The sequence below is a fragment of the Ammodytes marinus genome (assembly GCF_949987685.1).
Source record: "Ammodytes marinus genome assembly, chromosome: 9".
In the NCBI taxonomy this organism is placed as follows: domain Eukaryota; kingdom Metazoa; phylum Chordata; class Actinopteri; order Uranoscopiformes; family Ammodytidae; genus Ammodytes; species Ammodytes marinus.
Genome location: NC_137213.1, coordinates 7177156 through 7197576, shown reverse-complemented (window position 1 = coordinate 7197576; position 20421 = coordinate 7177156). Strand labels below are relative to the sequence as shown.

The 20421-nt window shown below is 40.8% G+C and overlaps 3 protein-coding genes across 3 annotated transcripts in view; 2 read left to right on the top strand and 1 right to left on the bottom strand.

The window, feature by feature from the left end:
- mcm6 (minichromosome maintenance complex component 6) overlaps nt 1-5425 on the top strand; it is a 7685-nt gene extending 2260 nt beyond the window's left edge. The window contains exons 6-13 of the mRNA XM_080034940.1: nt 2-76; nt 2438-2593; nt 2723-2851; nt 2966-3130; nt 3504-3636; nt 3882-4067; nt 4171-4310; nt 4910-5425. Of these exons, the coding sequence (XP_079891066.1) occupies nt 2-76; nt 2438-2593; nt 2723-2851; nt 2966-3130; nt 3504-3636; nt 3882-4067; nt 4171-4310; nt 4910-5023 (1098 nt within the window). The 3' untranslated portion in view covers nt 5024-5425. The remainder of the gene's footprint in view (nt 1; nt 77-2437; nt 2594-2722; nt 2852-2965; nt 3131-3503; nt 3637-3881; nt 4068-4170; nt 4311-4909) is intronic.
- A 108-nt stretch (nt 5426-5533) lies between these two features.
- On the top strand, nt 5534-7609 carry LOC307255580 (uncharacterized protein). The gene is made up of 3 exons (XM_080034276.1): nt 5534-5600; nt 5821-6085; nt 7184-7609. Exons 1-3 carry the CDS (start codon nt 5558-5560, stop codon nt 7353-7355), a joined length of 480 nt encoding a protein of 159 aa, XP_079890402.1. The 5' UTR covers nt 5534-5557; the 3' UTR covers nt 7356-7609.
- A 137-nt stretch (nt 7610-7746) lies between these two features.
- Nucleotides 7747-19608, bottom strand: LOC307255579 (protein lifeguard 3-like). The gene is made up of 12 exons (XM_080034275.1): nt 19324-19608; nt 12378-12755; nt 11702-11772; nt 11529-11593; nt 11385-11438; nt 11213-11263; nt 11070-11109; nt 10384-10421; nt 10208-10295; nt 9988-10083; nt 9849-9902; nt 7747-9308 (listed from the first exon to the last, which is right to left on the bottom strand). The coding sequence occupies exons 2-12, from the start codon at nt 12748-12750 to the stop codon at nt 9159-9161; spliced, it is 1080 nt and encodes a 359-aa protein (XP_079890401.1). The 5' UTR covers nt 12751-12755; nt 19324-19608; the 3' UTR covers nt 7747-9158.
- Nucleotides 19609-20421: the final 813 nt, after the last annotated feature.

The window sequence follows — 20421 nt, the reverse complement described above, 5'->3', positions numbered from 1 at the left end:
GGACCTGAAGGATCAAGTGGCCATCCACGAAGCCATGGAACAGCAGACTATCAGCATCACCAAGGCTGGAGTCAAGGTAGGGTTAGCTTAAACGTTATTGTCCCCATAGGGAAATTTGACTTGGGGACAGTGCATGATTGCAGTATAAAAACATACTTTACTAGATTGAAACCAAGAACAGAACAACTTTTGAACGTCATGGACAAGCCCCAATCACACTTTGCTCTATTGTAGGATGTAACAATTCATTCAACTCAAGATTCGATGTGATTCACGATACAATTTTCCTACAATTTCTTTTATACACAGAATAATATTACGGACAAACTATGAAATTTAATAAATAATCATTTGTAGTACAAAAGAGTGTAACTGCAAAACACAAACTATGCAATGAATGCATATTTCCTTTTCTTTGTAAAAGAAAAACAGAACATATTTCTTCTTGACTAATCCTCCTTGAATTAAAACAAATCCCACATATTGCATACACAGTGTTTCCCCCAGAAAATGTCTTAGTCAAGGTGGTCACTGCCCCGTGTCAGGGGAGGCGCGGCGCAACGCGCTGCGGCGAAAATTTTAGGGGTATTTTGCTCAAAGATGCCAATGCGCCGTAAAGAAATAAAACAGACACTGACCTTACAGTTGTGCAATTTTGTTTGCTATGTGTAAACGTGCAGACAGTACAAAGCACAATTAAAGAAAACTTCTACTGTTTTGGTGCAATACTATACAGACACACTAAATACAAATAATGGACCATACATTCAGAGCCGGCCCAAGCCTTCAGTCCAATGTTAGTGCTGCTGAAACTATAGATCTTTGCTAAATATTATTCACACACCCAGTGTTTTCCGCTAGTGCCTCCACTGTGCAGCTGTGTGAATATGTTAGACAGCCGAGATTCCGACCTTCCTAGGGGGGTCCGGGGGTATGCCCCCCCGGGAGATTTTTTTTAACCTTTTTAAAGTGAAATGCATGAATCTGGTGCACTTTGAGAGAAAAATTAAGAGGCTGAATCTGAGAAATTTTGTGTGAACAAATAATTTGGATACACTGGTCAGATGAATTAGAAGCTATTGAAGGACACATGGATTTTCCATACAAATATTAATATAAAATCAAATATTATGGAGGGTCCTCTGGGTTGGGCTTGAAGCTCTTTTTCTTTTACGGGACATATTGCTCTGTAATATAATGAATGCATTTAAATTCAGTGAGAGGAACGAAGCAGAAGAACTCTGTTGTCCAGCTACTCTATCTTTTTTTCCACAGACAAGGCTGAAATAGGCTATAGACTATACACAGTGCATGGGCAACTGAGGGCAGCCCCATTTCCAATTGTTTTTAAATAAACTCAATACACACTGTGCATGGATGTGAACGTGACATGATCCGATTCGGATTACCTCCCAGATGAACTGATTACATTTTTAGGCTATTAATTATCTAGACCAAAAAATTGTATTCTTTTTTTTGTATGTTAACTCACATTTGCATAATATGATGTTAATATCAAACACAGAAACAAAAAAAAATAAAAATAAAAATGTTTTTTTTTTTTTTTTGAGGGGGCCCCCCTGGCGGTCGGGGGCCCTAAGCGACCGCTTAGTTCGCTTATGCCTCGGGCCGGCTCTGACTCTCATGCATTCATCAAACTTTTCTCTGCGCTGTCCTAGCTGATAGATAGGTTGTGTTGCCACAGTGATGTGGAGTCTTAAACTATTCTAGCTTTGCAGAGCACTTCTTTCTGTTCAGCTAAATATCCCCATAGAACTGCACTGCGTTTATTATCGCCACCAGTTAAATCTCGGTTTGCTTCTGCTCGTTTAACTCTCCCGCGTGCATGCCGTAGTCGCACGCGGTGCGGTACGGTCGCGCGCGCAAAGCCGCAGACACAGAGCAGCTGATAGAGAAACGCTTGGGGACACATGCTTTTTACCGCAAATCGCGGCCTTTCGCGCAGTTATGACCATGCACAACACACACATCGCGCTTGCTATTACATTAATTGTGCAGCACGAAAAAAAAAAAAAATTAAATTAATTTTTTTTTTTTTTTTTTTTTTTTTTTTGGGGGGGGGGGGGTCGGTTGGTAGTCAAGGCGGGAGGCTGGCGTTGCTAAGGCGGCCGCCTTAGCTATAAAGCGCTGGGGGAAACACTGATACAACCGTAAGGTGTAAGGATAAAATGCAAGAGTTAAGGTTTATTGCACATTGCTCTAACTTGGAAGAGGGGAGGGGAGGGGAGGGGAGGGTAAGGTGACCGGAAATCTAGAAAATGAAAGATCCAGGAACCACCTTGGTATGTTCTCTAGTAAACTAACCATCTGGATTGGGTCAAGATAAAACACATTAATGCCCACATGTTGAAGACGCTGCCATACAATCAGTGTTATCTGCAGTCACATAACCAGATGTCTCCTCTGTGTCCTCCAGGCCACCCTGAACGCTCGTACCTCCATCCTGGCTGCTGCTAACCCGGTGGGCGGACGCTACGACCGCAGCAAGAGCCTGAAGCAGAACGTCCAGCTGTCTGCCCCCATCATGAGCCGCTTTGATCTCTTCTTCATCCTGGTGGACGACTGCAACGAGGTACAGTCACACAGCCAGTGTATCCTCTCATCTGGTGACATGACAATCCCATCTCCTAATAATCGGGGATTGTTTTGAAGTTTTATCTGAGTTGGTTTAATGTTGTGTGTGTGTGTGTGTGTATCCCAGGTGACGGACTACGCCATCGCCAGACGCATCGTGGACCTGCACTCCCGCATAGAGGAATCTGTGGACAGACTGTACACGCTGGATGAGATCCGCAGATACCTGCTCTTTGCCAGGCAGTTCAAACCCAAGGTGCGCTTCCGCCTGTGCTAGTTCTGTGTTTATGCTAATGATTTGCATAATATGATTTAGATTTTAGTTTTTTGTGTGTGTTAACTGTTGCATATTTCACACGTGCACCCGCAGATCTCCAGCGAATCGGAAGAGTTCATCGTGGAGCAGTACAAGCGCTTGCGTCAGCGTGACGGCTCCGGGGGCGTGTCCAAGTCGGCCTGGAGGATAACAGTGCGACAGCTGGAGAGCATGATCCGCCTTTCAGAGAGCATGGCCCGCATGCACTGCTGTGACGAGGTGGGCGCAACAATTACATTTCTTATATTTAGTAAGCACAAAATAGGGACTTTAGCAGACTGCACCCAAGAAAAGTCATAACACACAAAGTGACACGGCGCTGTATTAAGCCAGCTTTAAGTATACAATTAAAACTGGAGCATTGCATCACTGGCACTGACGGATACCATTCTGAGAATCGTCTGTAATAAATTCTATATTCTTCAAAATGTGATCAAGCCTCTGATGTGATTCATAAACCAACCACACTTTATACTTTAGAAGGACAAAGTCATATTTAAAAGTCACATCACAGTAAAATAATGTTTACCACTCACAAGCGTATTGCCTGATAGAGAATATTGACCCCCTTTCTCTGTGTGTCTGTGTTCAGGTGCAGCCCAAACATGTGAAGGAAGCCTTCCGTCTGCTGAACAAATCCATCATCAGAGTGGAGACGCCCGACATCAACCTGGAGCAAGATGACGAGGTGGAGGAGGAGGAAGAGGAGCAGCCACCGGAGAATGGTACAAACACACACAATCAAACACACAATCACACACACACACACACACACACACACACACACACACACACACACACACACACACACACACACACACACACACTCTTTCACTATTGGAGACAATTTTACACATACGAATACAAATGCATGACATGACAAACATTTTACTAGACCCATAGTTTGTATCCATATTCCGTACTGGTGAAAAATCATGAGGCTATATCTAAAGTGATCTTGTCCCTGCAGGAAATGCCATCCCTAACGGAGTGAATGGTGTAAACGGACACACCAACAGCACCAACGGCCCTACCAGCGGGGTGAACGGCCACGTAGATTCAGGCAGCCATCCCAAACCGTCTCTCCGTCTGTCCTTCCCCGAGTACAGACGCATCTCCAACCTGCTGGTGCTGCATCTGCGCCGGGTAGAGGAGGGTAAGAGACGGCGCCCTTAGATTTGCATACTTGATTTGTCTATTTTCTACTTGTGTAGTATTCAACCTGACCTCTTTTATTAATGATATATCTTGTGTTGCAGCTGAGGAAGAGGAGCAGCTGAGGAAGAGCGCGGTGGTGAACTGGTATCTGAAGGAGATCGAGTCAGAGATCGACTCTGAGGAGGACCTGGTCAACAAGAAGGGTCTGATAGAGAAGGTCCTACACAGGCTGGTGCACTACGTGAGTCCACCTGCACCCTGCAAGACATAAAGGGAAAAAACAACCCCTGGTTTCAAACAGGCTATGGAGGAGTGTTAGGGCCAAGGGAGAGAAAAAAAATTAGAAGAGGAAGTTTAAAAAAAATAATGTACTTTTGAGAAAACAGACAATGTCTAGAATATAGTCAAAGTTGGACAGCTTTGAAATTCTGGGATAAATAACTCGTAAGCAAAACGTTATTAAAACAAACAATGCATCTTTGCTTCAACCAATTTTTTTACAGGACCAGAAGTCATCTAAGCTCCACTAATAACTGCAATGTATAAGAGTGAAAATATTGAATCTCTTTGGTGTTGCGCTTATCAGGTGGTCCCTGCGTACTGGTCGTCTCTAAGCCCACTGCGCATACAGAGCAATGCTATTAGTAATGCTTAGAGGACATCTTGTTTTGGCAAAAATATGGTTGTAGCCCATTGTCTGCCTTATGACCATAGCAAAGATGTATTGATGCATGACATTTTTTTATTTTTTTCTCTCTCTCCTGTGGCCCCTTCCCTGAATGTGGGTCACTTCAAGCCAAGTTTGAACACAACTAACAAATGTGTGTGTTGTTCCTCCAGGATCACATCCTCATCGAGCTGTCCCAGGCCGGGCTGAAGGGCTCAGAGCCAGCAAGCACAGAGGAAGAAGAGGTCGTCCTGGTGGTCAACCCCAACTACACCCTAGAAGATTAAACCCCTCCTGTCATCTGTTTTGTTTTTCCCTCCAATCCCCTAACAATAAACTTAATGTTCAAGTTGTTTATGAATGCTGATATGTAACACATACATGAAAAGTAGCATTGGCATATGTTTTATGAGTTTATCAGCTCTACTGTACAGACCGCTCAAGGGGCTCTTTAAGGGGAAAATATTTGTTTCTTTGTCAAAGTGACTTTTGTAAATATGCTGCTCGCTTACCTCCAGTAGTTTTTTGGCTTCTGTGTGTTTGTCTCTCAGTCAAGCAATTGCTTGAATTGTAATGGCTGTTTATCATAACTGTATATTAGAGGCTTATCTGCCTCCATTGTTTCAAGTTGCATTGTATTTTTGTAATATTATGACAAGAAGAGAATGGAAATGTTCAATAAATACAATTTTGGCGTAAACACGAGCTGTTAATGATTTCCAGCAGAATGGCATAGGGCTATGCCGATATTATCCACTAGGAGGCATCAATCATGAGTATTAGAGCCACTGCGCATGCCCGACTGAAGTTACTCAACAAACATGGCGGCACCCTACGTGACAGCAGTCAGGACGGCACTGAAAGGTAAAATACAAACATTACACTTGTTTAAAGTTAGGAGAGACAACATAATATTTAAGTTGCCCTCGACAGGAGCCGTGGTAGAGTTGTTTTTGCAAATAGCGTCATATAGGCCTAGTGTTATGCTGTAGCTATGTAAGACACAGGTGAGTTTTAGTATTACATAGGCATTTCAATGAGGTAAAGTAGACGTGAAACAATAAAGGTGTTTTGCCGCTCTAAGGTGCCAGATTCGCTCCCGGTCGGTGGCTTCTCATGCAGAGGAGCTTAACCCCGCCTGTGTGTCGGTGTTTGCGGCTGCCCCATGTCTCCCCTGCCGCCTCCCTGTGCAGCTCCAAGGCCGAGCCACAGAGGAGCAGCCAGTCACACAACGATACCAGCAGCCGCACACACGACAGGACAGCCGGGGAGGAGGAACCGGACGATGGACCTGAATACATCCCCAAGAGGAAGGCCAAGAACCCCATGATAGCGATAGGCTATGCCTGGTGAGTGTCTTCACTACTCTGCATCCCTGTACACACTATGGACGGATGCATGGACCATTTCGCCTCCTCTGATGGACATTTTCCTCATTGATGTAGCCCCTAAAGTTTCCACAGTATGCTGACCCTATTCAGTCTCACTCACCTAAATCCCACAACAAAATAAAGGCCAGTAAACCTGCCTTTTCTTTTAGCTAATCATTTACCTGATCTAGGCTGAAACTGAACACAAATATACTTCACCCATCCACATTTTTCTTTATACTATAACAAGGAGCCATTTACCTTGAGCATCATAAATGTGTCCCTGCACTGTGAATACTGCAGAGTAGTTTTACTGAAAAGCTTATGTGCGATAGATACAATTCCCTGTTTATTTTGGAATTGAAAACTGATGACTAAAATGTAGAAAAACAACTGTCGAAAGGTATACACTGGCCATATTATATGCTCCAGTGCAGATAGGCACAACAAGGTCCAACTAATACAGCAGTCCAGCCAAAAATCCTACGTTATGAAGTTTATCAAATCGACTCTCGGTATAACACAATACAATTCGACAGCACTGATGTGTAGTCTACTGTGGACGTCATTATCAGGAACTATGCTGCTTATGTACATTATCTAGTCATGGTAACAAGGGTGGTATGGGAGAGAAGGGTGAATAAAGTTGTTGGGTTGCTACTCTTCAATAGTTAATGATTACATTCGGGTCTTGTATTTAGTCAACATCAAACAACCAGCATAATCGAGAACATAAAGGTAATTCAACACTTCTTTGAAACTGTTTGTTTCAGCAACAACTTTTATATGAAGACAGGTTGTATTGAAAAGCTGTATTAGACTGCATTAGTTTTAGCTGGGTGTAGCCTACCTCTTAAACTGGAAACTGGGTGTAAATGAGTTCAATGTAGCATTGCTAAGAATGGATGAGGTAACGGCATGAGCTTGCCAACCATGATTCAAACACTTGACGCAATTTGCTCCCCCCCGTACTACAAGACGTTGATTTTTTTTTTATTCCACATCTTCATTTAATCAATACCGGATATATTGTGTCACCCCTTGACTAACATACTTGCCATCCCCTCTCCCATCCAGGATGATTGGCCTCCCCACAGGCATCATCACCTTCGTCCTCGCCAAGAGACAAGTGGACAAGAACCGGCTGAAGCAGCTGAAGGTCCGACAGAGGATGAAACACTCAAACGACGCAGGGTTCGAAGGCAGTCGCTACCTCCATCATAAAGAGGATGTTAAACTGGACCGATAATGAGTATGTGTGTGGATGCTGCCTTGCACCCTATGTTCCTATTCTCCTGCACTACGGCCCACTGGCGGGTTACAGAAGAGATGGCAGCTTCATGGTCTGGAGTTCAAAACCTTCAGAACTGGGTAACTATTTCCTCTACAGGAATATATGAGAAGGAGCTTGTTTCTTGTGACTGAACCTTTGATCAGGACTGCAGTTTTTTTGTTTTTCCGATTTTTCTTGCCCATGATTAGGGATGGATCATTCTGCATAGACCCACCGCTTCATTGAATCCACATCATGATCACATATTTAATAGCCATGCCACTGATTTTCTATAAATGAAATGACAGGAAAAAAATTGTATATTTATTAAATGTGTGCAACAAGAATCAAAACGGATACAACTGCGTATGAACCACAAATACAAATCTTTATTTGGTATGAAAAAGCAAACCGAATGTCTTCATTGTTGTGTATATTTACATTCAAAGCACTACTTGACATAGTAGTTGCTTTGATTCAAGAGTCATACATAACTTTGGCTGAGCTTGAGTGTATCTTATGAGTATGAACATGTGTGGAGGAGCAGCTGGGTGGGGCGTTGGAACCTACCGACCTTCAAGAATGCTCCAATATTCTGACCAGAATCTGACTTACACAGGAACATATAAACAGGCACATGTGTAGCAATACTAGAAAAGCTTATTATAAAGTACTGTCCCTGTACGAATTCTTAAACACATTGAAGGCACTGTAGTGATACGGAATGTCTATAAAGTTACAATATAGCAACCGGTGTATAAATGACAATGGACAAAAGGCTTGCTATCATGAACACGGATCTGAGGCTGTCATTGGGTGTACTGAGCTGTAAAAGTATCAATACTGCTGATACTTAGTGCACTTTGAAGTATGCATAAAAGTGTGGATCAATACCAAATGTTACGTCATACATCATAACATCACGTTTACAGTACATACACCCTCTTTTTTGCCTTTTTACATAATGAGAAATAATTATTTGCGTTCTTAGATGAGACAATTCATACCACTTGTGTGCCGGTCAAATAAGCTTAAAATAAAGCAATATGTGAGCTTTAGAGGTCTCAAATTTAGTTTACCTTTTAAGATGTTGCCAGGTTTGTTTTCAAACTTTAAGCTAGGCTAACTGGCTACTGGCTGTAAACCTGTAGCTTGGTATAAATGTTCACATTAAACTCTTAGCCAAAGAAGCATATTTTCCTTTCAACAATTAAAGCTTTTGTATGTAACTTTTTTATATAAATGAATGATCGTTACTATCAAGCCATCGCTAAACGAGTTGACACAAAGTTGATCAAGCCTATCAGAAATTCCCTGTGTTTGCAAATAAGATTTTGAACATTAGAACAAAAGTCCCCTCCCCTTTTTTGTTTTGTTTTTACATTTATAGACTTCTTGTGTATCAGTACATGCAGAGAAAAATGTCCAGACACTGTCTTGTTCCGTAAGTCGAGTAGCAGTGAATAAATGTAGCATTCCAGTGTCTATAGATAGAAGCTGTATTTATATTGTTGATTAATATAGTACTTCTTCTAATCAAAGGGAAGTTGCTTAATGCAGATTAAGACAAATATTGATTTTAGAGAAAGTGCATTTTATGTGCATGCCATGTACCTTAGCCTACAATCCAGCCCTTAAGCACTTTCTTTGGAGTGCATCGTAATTTTTTAGATTAGATGTACAATGTTCCAAATGAAAACGAAGCCAAAGGTTGTTAAAAACTGTTGGGATGGTTCTGCACACTGTTGACCCACGTTGACAGTATAACCCTGGCTGGACTTATTTGGTGGCAGCACCGATTATCTGCAGCAGGAACATGAAGATCTGGATGATGTCGACGTAGATAGAGAGAGCTGCGAACACATACTCCTCTGGACTGATGGAGTGCTTTCTGTTCCCTATCAGCAGCTGTGTGTGGTACGCTAGGAACTACAAGACACACACACAAGGAACAGTCAATGTAATGCTGCAGAAAGTCTACGAGAGCAATACATAAAATAATCTTACAACTGTAAACAGGATTCCCACAAATTTTTACCAATCAATTTTCGAAAGGTTTCAATGTCATTCTACTCAATTTCCATAATCTTGTTTAGGCCTGTTTCACAATCATGGCTCAATAATGAAACTCGTACTGCATTTCTCTTAAGCCATGTTTTGTATTTGTCATTTAAAAGCCATACATTATTTAACAGATGCACTTTCAGGCGTTCTTGTGGATACGCAAGCAAGATTTGAAACGGTAATTTAAGGAACTATTTTAGATAACGGTAAGACATGTTTTTACCCAGCTAAAATTTGTGTCATTTCAAAACTTTTCCAAAACATTCAGTTAATTCCAAACCATTTTCAGGCCAAATTCCATCACTTTTCCAGGAATTTAATGACCGGGGGAACCCTGTGTAAAGAATGATGGAATACAATGTGCATCAACTGTGAAATTAGACAGCACTGAAGTAAAAGACTCACCAAAGTGAAGGATATGGCTCCTATAGATGCATAAAGCATGTGAAGCCACAGCATCTGCAACAACAAATGCTCATTATGAGGATGGAAACTTGAAAATGCGTGTTGTGAGGAGGAAACAGTGTAATGCGCCTTAACTCACATATTTGAAGGACAGCACAATGGTCGCAATGATGCCGGTCACAAATACCACTATCCCAAGGACACAGAAAAGACCTGCGCACTTTGTGAAGTCCACCTGGAAAGAGAAACCCCAGACAGCAAAGTTAACACACACACACACACACACACACACACACACACTGCTGACCACACAAATACACTGTAGCCATTTGAATCTCTCTCACACACAAACACTATACCTTTGTCTGGAAGCAGAAGACAGTGACAGCGATGCAGACGATGGCAGTGATACCAATAGCCAGAAACACAGCTTTTGTGTCATAGTAACTAAAAACAAGAGGGTACACAGTCAGGCGTAAAATACTGGATGTTTTTTTTTTACTGCTGCATGTACTTTTAAGTTTTTGTTTGGTACCTGGAAGAGGCTCCAGTCACGTAGGACAAAGCCAGGGTCTGTAAAAAAAAAAAGACATTAATAAATTAATTGACAAAAGTTATAATTGAAAAAAATTTAATTATTATGATTACAATCATGTAACTGGCCTAAACATCTCTGATCATAAACTGTAAAAGCAGTGGACAGAGAAAAGGGATAGGCCCTAAATATTAATTACTAAAATTACTGCAATAAATGCATATATATATTTCAGGATAAATTACGTGATAAACATAACGTGTTGAAAACAAACATTTTAATAATCTGTAATGACAGGTGGACTACTATAAGCAGGCTAACAAGATTGTAATAGAGGAAGAAGTACATTATTTATAAATTCAAATTAATTATAGAGCTGCACAACAGTGTTTAGGGCAAAATGTAGCATCTAGAAATGACCCCCTCAAAGCTGATTAATCCACCTCTCCTGTCTGACAAATGGAGCCATTTATGCACAGAGCTGATAAAACATGGACATGGAAACAACATCAAAGGCAGCTTGAGTCAAGAGCGGTGACTCACTGTTCTCTCATTAAAGTCACTCCTGGAGAAAGCTAAATGTATTTTAGTCTAAGAATAGACTTTATCTGTGTCCAGCAAACTGACAGTTATAATGGTTTCCTGTTTCCTTGATTTACAAGTCCACTACCAGCCATGTGACTTACAAAGATGGACAGCAGAATGACGTTCCATGGACACTTCCTCCTACAAACAGAGCCAGATTAAAAGATTAAATACAGTGTAACAAACATCCTTTGTACAAAATCTTCTTTCCAAGACTTTGGTAAAACTGAACAATCACACTCACCGGGGGCCTTTACAGCAGACCAGCACCATGTGGGTGACAAAATACACACCACTAAAACAGCAAAATGCAGAAATAAAGATATATTAGCATTCACAAGCTTTCATTTTGACTCCTCTTTAAAAAAAAAACTCAAACTAAAAAAGTGCAAATGTCATGACAGAGTGAGACTCACAATGCTACCCAGAGGACGACTTGGTTTCGCTGAACGAAACCTTTGACAGGTTGGCTGTGAGAAACAAGAGGGGTGGTTTATAGCATTGTGCACATAAACACTAAAGAGGTTCACAAAACACACACACTCACACTGTATACTCACACAAATGTGAATACGGACACAATGGATGCAGTGATTAGGAGCTGAACCGCCAAAATCAAGTACACCTGAAACGACATGTGCAGGGGGAAAAGCATTTCAGTCCATTCTAAGTATGTGGGCTTCTCAGTGACTCAGAGGTTACTATGATACACTAGACATATAGCGTTATTTACCTTTCTGATGAATGCATGCCGAATGCTCAAACTGTCGAAGCCGCCGCCGCTCGCTGCAAACCCATCCTCACCTGTTGAACAGACCAATGATCATAACCACAGATAAGAGAGCCACAGGAAACATGATGTCTCAACAATGAAGAGTCACAGTCGCACATCCACATTCTTGAAAATGTACTCGTTCCAACATCCTTTCATGCTGAGAGTTAGATGAGAAGATTGACACCACTCTCTCAGGTCTGTTTGTTTCACACACAATTACAGCCAATTAGCATAAGCACTGGGAACGAGGGGAAACAACTTAAAAGCTCACTACTGATGAATACTATTACTGTATCATAACTAATTTGTTTAATTTGGAGCTGAAGAGAATGAACAATAATTATAGGCCTATGTTTATGGTGGGCTATGTGCAATTTAGACACACTTTACAATTTGGAATTTGTAACAAGCTTAGCTAACCAGCTCCTGTCTGTAGCTTCATACTTACTTACTGTACAGAAGTGAGTGGTATTGATCAAACACTAAGCAAGAGAGTGCATGAGTGTGTCAGCATATTTTTTAAATTATAATCAGGACAAGGTAAAGAATTAATCCTTCCAAAAAAATGTATTTCCATCCTATACCATTTGGAAGACAAGACACACATTGATATGATAAGAAGTCCTCGTCTTACCAGAGCTCATTGCATCCGATGGTATGGTTGGTGGGATGATGGGGGGCATGGGAGGGTGAGTAGGGTATCCATGTCCTGGAGGCCCACCAGCTTGAGGCTGCCCCGGGTACGGTTCGGGAGGATACCCGCCTGGCTGGCCCGGGAACAGGGGGGCGTTAGGACCACTGGGGTAAGGAGCAGAGGGCTGGCCTGGCTGGGTGCCACCGTAGGCAGGGAAGCCATAGGAAGGGGGTGCTGGGTACCCGCCCTGAGGACCTGGGTACCCGCCCTGAGGACCTGGGTACCCACCCTGAGGACCTGGGTACCCACCCTGAGGAGAGTACAGAGGGCCCCGGGATTCATCGTACCCTGGGGGGTAGTCTGACCTGGACATGTTGCCTGGGAAGAGGGAAGTTGTAGAAAACACAGTTCATGTCTGTGGGCCTTTACTGCTGCTCGACCAATATTGTTAAATAAGTTAACGTTTTGTTTATGTTATAGGCATTAAATGTAGAAAATGATTATCAGTTGATATGTCTTGCTCGATCAGATTCTTTTTCTCACATATAACGGTTTCAAACATTCAACATCAATCAGGCTTTGATCTGATACATGCTGCTCATTAAGTAGGGATGGGAGATATGAATATGTCCCACAGTGGTAGGCCTATTAGGTCAGTTTATATTGAAATACTTTGACACGTGATATACTGGAGTGCGATGTGTACATCTCCTGAAATAAATTCAGGAAAAAGTCAAGTACTTAAACTCTAAAAAATCAATTACTGCCCTACACACCACAAAGGCCTTGCGGAATAGACACAAACATATTATAATAAAGGACATGGCGGTTGCCTTCCTATGAGAACAGAAAAATCTTCTTTCAGTATACAGTATATTTCCGTCTGAATAAAACCTACACAAATCGCTCAATCCTGGCTTCAGGAACTGAGAAAAACCACACACTGGATTTAGGCCTGTGCTTTGAGCTGTGTAAATCTGTGTGCACACATATTTATCCAACACTTAGATTTGGTTGGGTAATAATAACCACACGTCACTTACATGATACCTTCTGGGTTTTATCAGGTTGAAGTGAACATATGGTTCTGTTTAGGAAAGTGGTTCACAAGAACAACTGCCACAGGCTCGGGAATCACCACATGAATCGCTGAGGGATATTTCTAATAACACACACACACACACACACACGTTGCATAAGACCCAACTATTCCATGTTCCTGCAATGAGTATTAAGGGTTGTGGTACTTTTATGGGGTTGTGTAAGTGGTTTTACCAAGGAAATTCACCCACTTTTACAATGGGAATTAAACTTACTAGAACAAAGCGCCCTTCGGGCGTGTCATTCCATTCCTTACGATCATTTTTCCCCCCCTCAGTGTCTTGATATTGCAGAGCAAACATACTACTCACTTAAATATCTCAGAATTAGCAGCAAAATGGTGTTATGTGTGTCTAGATCAAAGCTATTAACAGAATAATAATGGGAAGTATTATAACAACGATACACAATCCTGACAGCAAAAACAAAATGCAAGCTTGGCATTTGTACAATGTGTTAATAAACCAATAAATATACACAATTATTGTGTGCAATGTTATATTATTTTTATTCACTTTTCTTTTAATGAAGACAATGACTTAAAGAAGCTCTTGACAGACAATGTTGTCTGTGATTCTTTCATTATCTTCAATAAAAACTTTGATGCTGCTGGCACGCTTTCTCCTGGAGAAGGCTGTGTACAGCTGGCCATGTGCAAAGACTGGTTGAGGAAGGTAGATGCCAACTCGGTCATTCTCTTGCCCCTGACCCTTGTTGATAGTTAATGAAAAAACAAGCCTGATGGGGAACTGCTGTCTCACAAAGGTGAAGGGTAGCTCAGCATTCCTGTCGTGGTGAGGTATTATTGGCAGGAAGATCCTTTGACCCTTATTTGTGCCCACATAAATCTCACATTCAATGACCTTTGTCATCATCTGCACCACCATCCTGGTGCCGTTCTTCAGAGTCCGGCCAGGACCAGCTTGTAGGTTTCTAACATGACAGGAGCCCCTATGTTCAGTGTCATGTCATGTGGAGGCACTCCAGATGGTGTTAGTGAGTTGAGGAACTCTACAGGCAGTGCATCTCTGTGATTGTCTTCTAGAACTGAATCAACTGAGAAGAAGACTCTCTGTTCTCCAGATGTCCTTGTTCAGAGGTGTGTATATAGTGCCTTTTAGTAGGTTGTTTGTGTCCCCACATCCATGTTGTAGGTCAGGGAAAATCTCAGAAATCAGGGATGCCAAATCAGTCACCAAGTGCTCTGGTGGAATTTGTACCTGCAATTCACTGTCCTTGTGAGGAATTTTACCTTCTCCTAAAGCAAATAGGTAGTTGGAGAAATCATTTTCTGCCTTATCGGTCCTCATGTTCACCTTCAGCTTTTTGTCCTGCAGGAGGGGATACGACTGGATGCAGGCTTTGACAATTTGAGCCCCGTCTGCTCAACACAAAAAACAATGCCACCCTCTGACCTGATCTTTGCTGAGATCACCTTAAAATTAAAGGTCTTACCATAGCCTGGTGAATTCAGAATGAATTTTCTGTCAATCGTTTCCTCCTTTCTTGCATGTGCAGCCTGATAGACAGCCTCACAGATTTCTAACTGTTCATGGTTAAGGTTTGGTGAAAGCAACTGCACAATTTGTCTTTGCTCCTCTGTGATGAATATGTCGGACCTATAAACCCTTGTCAGCTTTTCTTCCTCTGTGAGTAGTCTTGGCTGTGGCATGTCACTGTATTTGGTTGAAGTACCTCCCATTTGCACAAGTTCATCCTCAATGGCAACTTAAGTAGCACCAGATTGTTGATGAGGTGCATGTCTATGTCTTCTCTAGGGCAGCCTTGCGCTGTGGCCTCATTGTGGACGATATCATCACTGAGGTGTTCAAAGAATCGTTCAGAGATCCAAGGGCTCTAACCATATGTGTCTCTTTGCCTGAACTTATGTTTTGCCGAGTGATGAGCGTTTCCTTGGTGGCATTTTGCCGGTCAGTTGTTTGTCCTCGTTTGTTCCGAGTTAACAGATACATTAAAATGGATACATTTAAATGCAATAAAAAGGTGTTTCTGGTTGGGGGGTGCTCCTCTACTGTTGTGAGTGTGAAGTTGAAATACGTTTTTTTTTTACTTCTGTGAGTGTGAAGTTTTTTTTTTTTTATATATATATTTTTTTTAAATAATTTTTATTTAATTTTTTTATTTATTATTATTGTTTATTTTAATATTGGACCCCTAGAGAGTATTTTGCCAAAGTTTGGAAGGGATGCAGTGCTTTATCCAGTCCACATGCACAAACATACAAACACGCACACATGCCTCCAATTATAGTAGTGGGATGGGATTTCTCTCAAAATGGATTTTACACACCTACCATTTTGCAGAATATTCCATTCATATACTCGTTACCATACTAATACGGCTCTTTTAAACTCAATGATTTAGAAAATGTCCTCTGAACTCCATTTCCACTGGGACTTTACTGGGGAATACACACAGTAAAGGAATTCAAGTGCTGGCTCCACCTTGCGCGCTGCCATGACATCACATCCAGAGCAACTAAGCAACAGGACAGAAAACACCAAACGGAAAAAACGCTTCAGAGACCCTGCAGTCAAACACAGTCACAGACAAAGCCATAGAGTGGGTTTCCTCACTGGTCGTGGAGTACCAGTGATACAAAAAAAAAAATCACCACATACATACAGTAAATGTTAACCTTAAACCTAAGTATCTGTTCAATTGTACACTATACTGAAATTTTTCCAACAGCTTCATTTTTGTATCACTCCGCCAAGCAGCTGCTCGACTCAGCTCCTGTAGGTTATTAAAAAAAAAATCTTATGGCCCTGTCCGCAACAGTACAATGCTGATTTCTGCTTTTTTTTTTTTTTTTTTTTTTAAACACGTGTTGCCTCTCTCGCTTTGCTTTGTTAACCAAACACGGCCTATTCAGCGGGCATGAAGTTTTAGTTGGCCTGATTGGTCAGGATAATCACTACCCCGAACCCCTGACGAAAGCGGTTCACAGTTCTAGACCAGCTCAAACCTGGAGCCGCTCTGGAACCAGTTTTTCTGGCCGCGGACAAGCCCTCTCAAGCCCCGATTTTGAGTCACGGGTGTGGTGAGAAAATCAAGCAAACAGTGATATGTTGTAGATAGGAAACAGGTTTATTTTCAATCAATATAGCAAGAATCTCCGCGGAGAGGTCACTAGTTCCAACACAGGTAAGTATGTTACAAGGAGTGACAAATTCTTCCTTAAAACGTCATGTATTTAAGGGACATTTGCTCCCCAGGGGGGAGGCGTCTAACAGTAGTTCGGAGGAGAGACAGGCTGAGAGGCAGACAGTTCTAATGTACATAACTTAACCATAGGAGGAGTTTGAGCATAGGACAATAGGAGAGCAGACAGAGTAATTGTGCATAAGTTAACCATAGGCGTGGCTGTCCGAGTGGTCTGTTGGGTCACTTCACATTTGAGGAATCTACATTTCAGTTTACACTAAAACACATTCAATATATCATTGCACTATGGTCTATACAAGTTTATAGCAAATGTTTCCTATTGCATTAGTATTCCAACATTTGAGTCCAGAGATACATCATATGCAAAATCTGCTACCACACGGGAAAGTGGTAATAGTGACTGCACTGATCGCCGTCTCCACAAGGTAACACACTAATAACTATGCCATGACTATGCCTAAGCACTCCACACAACCCCACTTAAAAAATACTGAACTATCCCTTTACAAAGGTGTCAGTGTGTTTGATTAGGAGCGTGTGAATCTGTCACAATGGTCGGCGAGAAAATAAGAGCCTGGTGGTGTCTTAAGTTGACTTCCCCAAATAAGAATGTTGACCTTTTTCACCAACGACACCAAGTAGTTACGTGGTTCTGAGTCAGTCTGAGCTGTAGACGTACGCACCCTTTGACGACACTGCCAACAGCAGACACATTACCAATGGGCAGTGGCATCAAGAGTCTGTGCTATAGAGTGTATATAAAGGCCTGTGCACGAGAAAGATTTAACTTAAGTTATGTTAGACCTGTCATTTTTAGACCTGTTTAACAAAGCTACTCTGTGTTTGAGACGGTTTAAGGGTTGGATTTTCTTCGGTTATATCTTAAGTTTTTGTTGAGTAATCATTTCAACTAAAACAATCTTCCTGTATTCCTCTGTCACTATGACTTTTCAAACTTGTAATGCTGCATTGTTGTAGACTTGAAAGTGACCATCACAATTCTACAAATGTGAAGTCTTCCTGATCTCAGGAATGATTAGGGAGACAAGCCAATGCCACTGGGAGGATCTCGGCCCTGCTGGGTATTTTCCTAATCCTTAATTGATATGCTATTACAGCTATTTAAATTAATCAACAGAAGATAAGTCAGCAACTATTTTGATTGGTTCATCAATTTGGTTATTTTTCAAGACAAATTCGAACTGTCCCAGCTTGACCCTACATGATAGAAAAACGGAAAACCTTCTGGTTTTGAACAAAATAAGACATTTGAACGATAAACTGATTTATCGAGAGAATTATGAGCGCATTTATCAATCATTTAAAAAAAATCTTAGTTGCAGACTTGTAAAAGGTACAAAAATGATCACCACATCACACGTCCAACTCCCACAATAGTCCTGTCCTGGCTCTGAATTACACTTTAGGTCCATTAATATAAAAAGGTTCATCTCTAGTCTTAGGTTGGAAAATCATAGAAATAAACATGTTGTGTGTTCTTAATTAGTAAAGAGGAGGGCCTCACTTTCTTTTTTTCTTTTTACAAAGTCTAAAAGAGGGTCAGCCCCACTCGCCCTTCCAATACCTTTCATACAGTGCCTTAATGGAGATCAACTATGTATTTCAGCATTTTCTGTCCTCACTGAAGGAGGAAACAGGTGTAATGTATGAGCTAATATAAATCAGCATTAGCAATTAGCAATAGCTACATTTCCTTCATGCCCTGGTGCTGCTGTGCATGTTGACTCGCTGTCATGCCTCACTGGGAAAAGTGAAAGGAACAAGCCAATCACTTCTGTTAGTTGGTTACACGCCTGTGCTTTTCCTGGTTTGATGAGTCAATGCTTCTGCCCTAAATACAATTAAAGTATCTTCCTGTTTGTCTGTAACTTCAGTCTGCTGCATGACATTCAACACACATCAAAATACAAAGTTACAAGCTGGTAGGCGTGTATGAAGACTGGAAGACATGTATCACTTTACTTTTAATTTACACAATAAAAGTGATATCTTGCCTCAAAGTTAAAATAATAATAGACATTTATTTCCTGTTTTTTTTAAGATGCCCATGGACAAATGGGTGAGAGTTATTTTGGGGTTTTGTGAGCCTGTTGGCCACCTGTGCATAGGTTGGAACAATTACATTAAATGTCAGACATCTGTTTTATATTTGGTATAGACTGTCTGAACCATGTTTTCAAGTTTGTTTAATAAACACATTATTTTAAATAACCATATCTGTATTTAGAATAAATGTAAGTAGGCCTACGTATAATTTGCTATTTTTAGTGATTTGTACCCTTTTAATTGTGTATTTCTTGTCATATATGAACAAGGCCTAGGCTACTACTTAAACACAGAAAAAAGTAGTCTATCAAAACGTTGACCTCTGTGGCTGACGTGCCCAGGGCAGAGCTCCATCCTGTTCCCCCATGGCAGCAAACCTCAGCTCACAACAAGTCCTTTCAGGTGAACGACACAGCCCCGCACAGCTATGAATAGCAGCAGAAACACAGGCTCACTTCATGGGAGGTTAGCAGCACACCACCAGCAACCCATAGCCTACCAGCAACACGTTCAAGTCGGTCCAGAATGTAGGCTATGTCTGACATGTTTCGGGACTTTAAAAACAGTTTAAAATTAGTTTATTACTTACCAAGTAGCCTGTGCCAACGTCCGATTCCAACAATCCGGTAGGCTGAGGCAATTCCTAATTCCGGTGAATTCACAGCGACAGGGTGAGAAAAACTGGGAGGCTTCCCCGCTTGTTGACTTCGCCCTCGGTGTTTACAATATTTAAACCAAAACCAACTACAAGTAGTTCGCCTGTCTGTTCTCAGGACTGAGCAGTTGTATGTCGGGCCACCAGATATGAATAAGCAGTAGGAAACATTTCCTCGAACAGCGGAGAACAGGGTGGAGTCCCGAGCATTCTGCCTCACACACGCCCTGGACGTGTTTGTGTGTGTGTGTGTGCGCGTGTGTTTTTGTGGGCGCAACAAGTCCGGCCGGGTTTAGCTGACTCATTTTCCACAGGCACTTCTCATGTTACTGAATAAAGGCGCGTTGCAACTACATACCAACCACATCAAAGCACCTAATTTGATTTTCCACAAGTAAAGTAAAATAATACATTTTAAACGTTAATTTCTGGATAAAAGCCCATGACCCTGCAGAGAATGATTAGGTGAAGATAATGGGTAGATCGATGAGAAATAAATACATTTATAGCCTACTTCTACATTAATAATCTAAAAGTCATGTTTTTAGAAGAATCTTCCCATCAATGACAGTATACTCGATTAAAACTATAAATATGCCTATATATATATATATGCCTATATATATATATATATACATATATATATATATATATATGTATATATATATATATATATATATATATATATATATATATATGTATATGTATATATATATATATACATATATATATATATATACATATACGTGTATATATATATATATATATATACATATATATATATATATATACATATACGTGTATATATATATATATATATATATATATACATATATATACATATACGTATATATATACATATACGTATATATATATATACATATACGTATATATATATATACATATACGTATATATATATATATATATATATATATACATATATATACATATACGTATATATATATATATATATATATACATATATATATATATATATATATATATATATACATATATATATATATATGTAT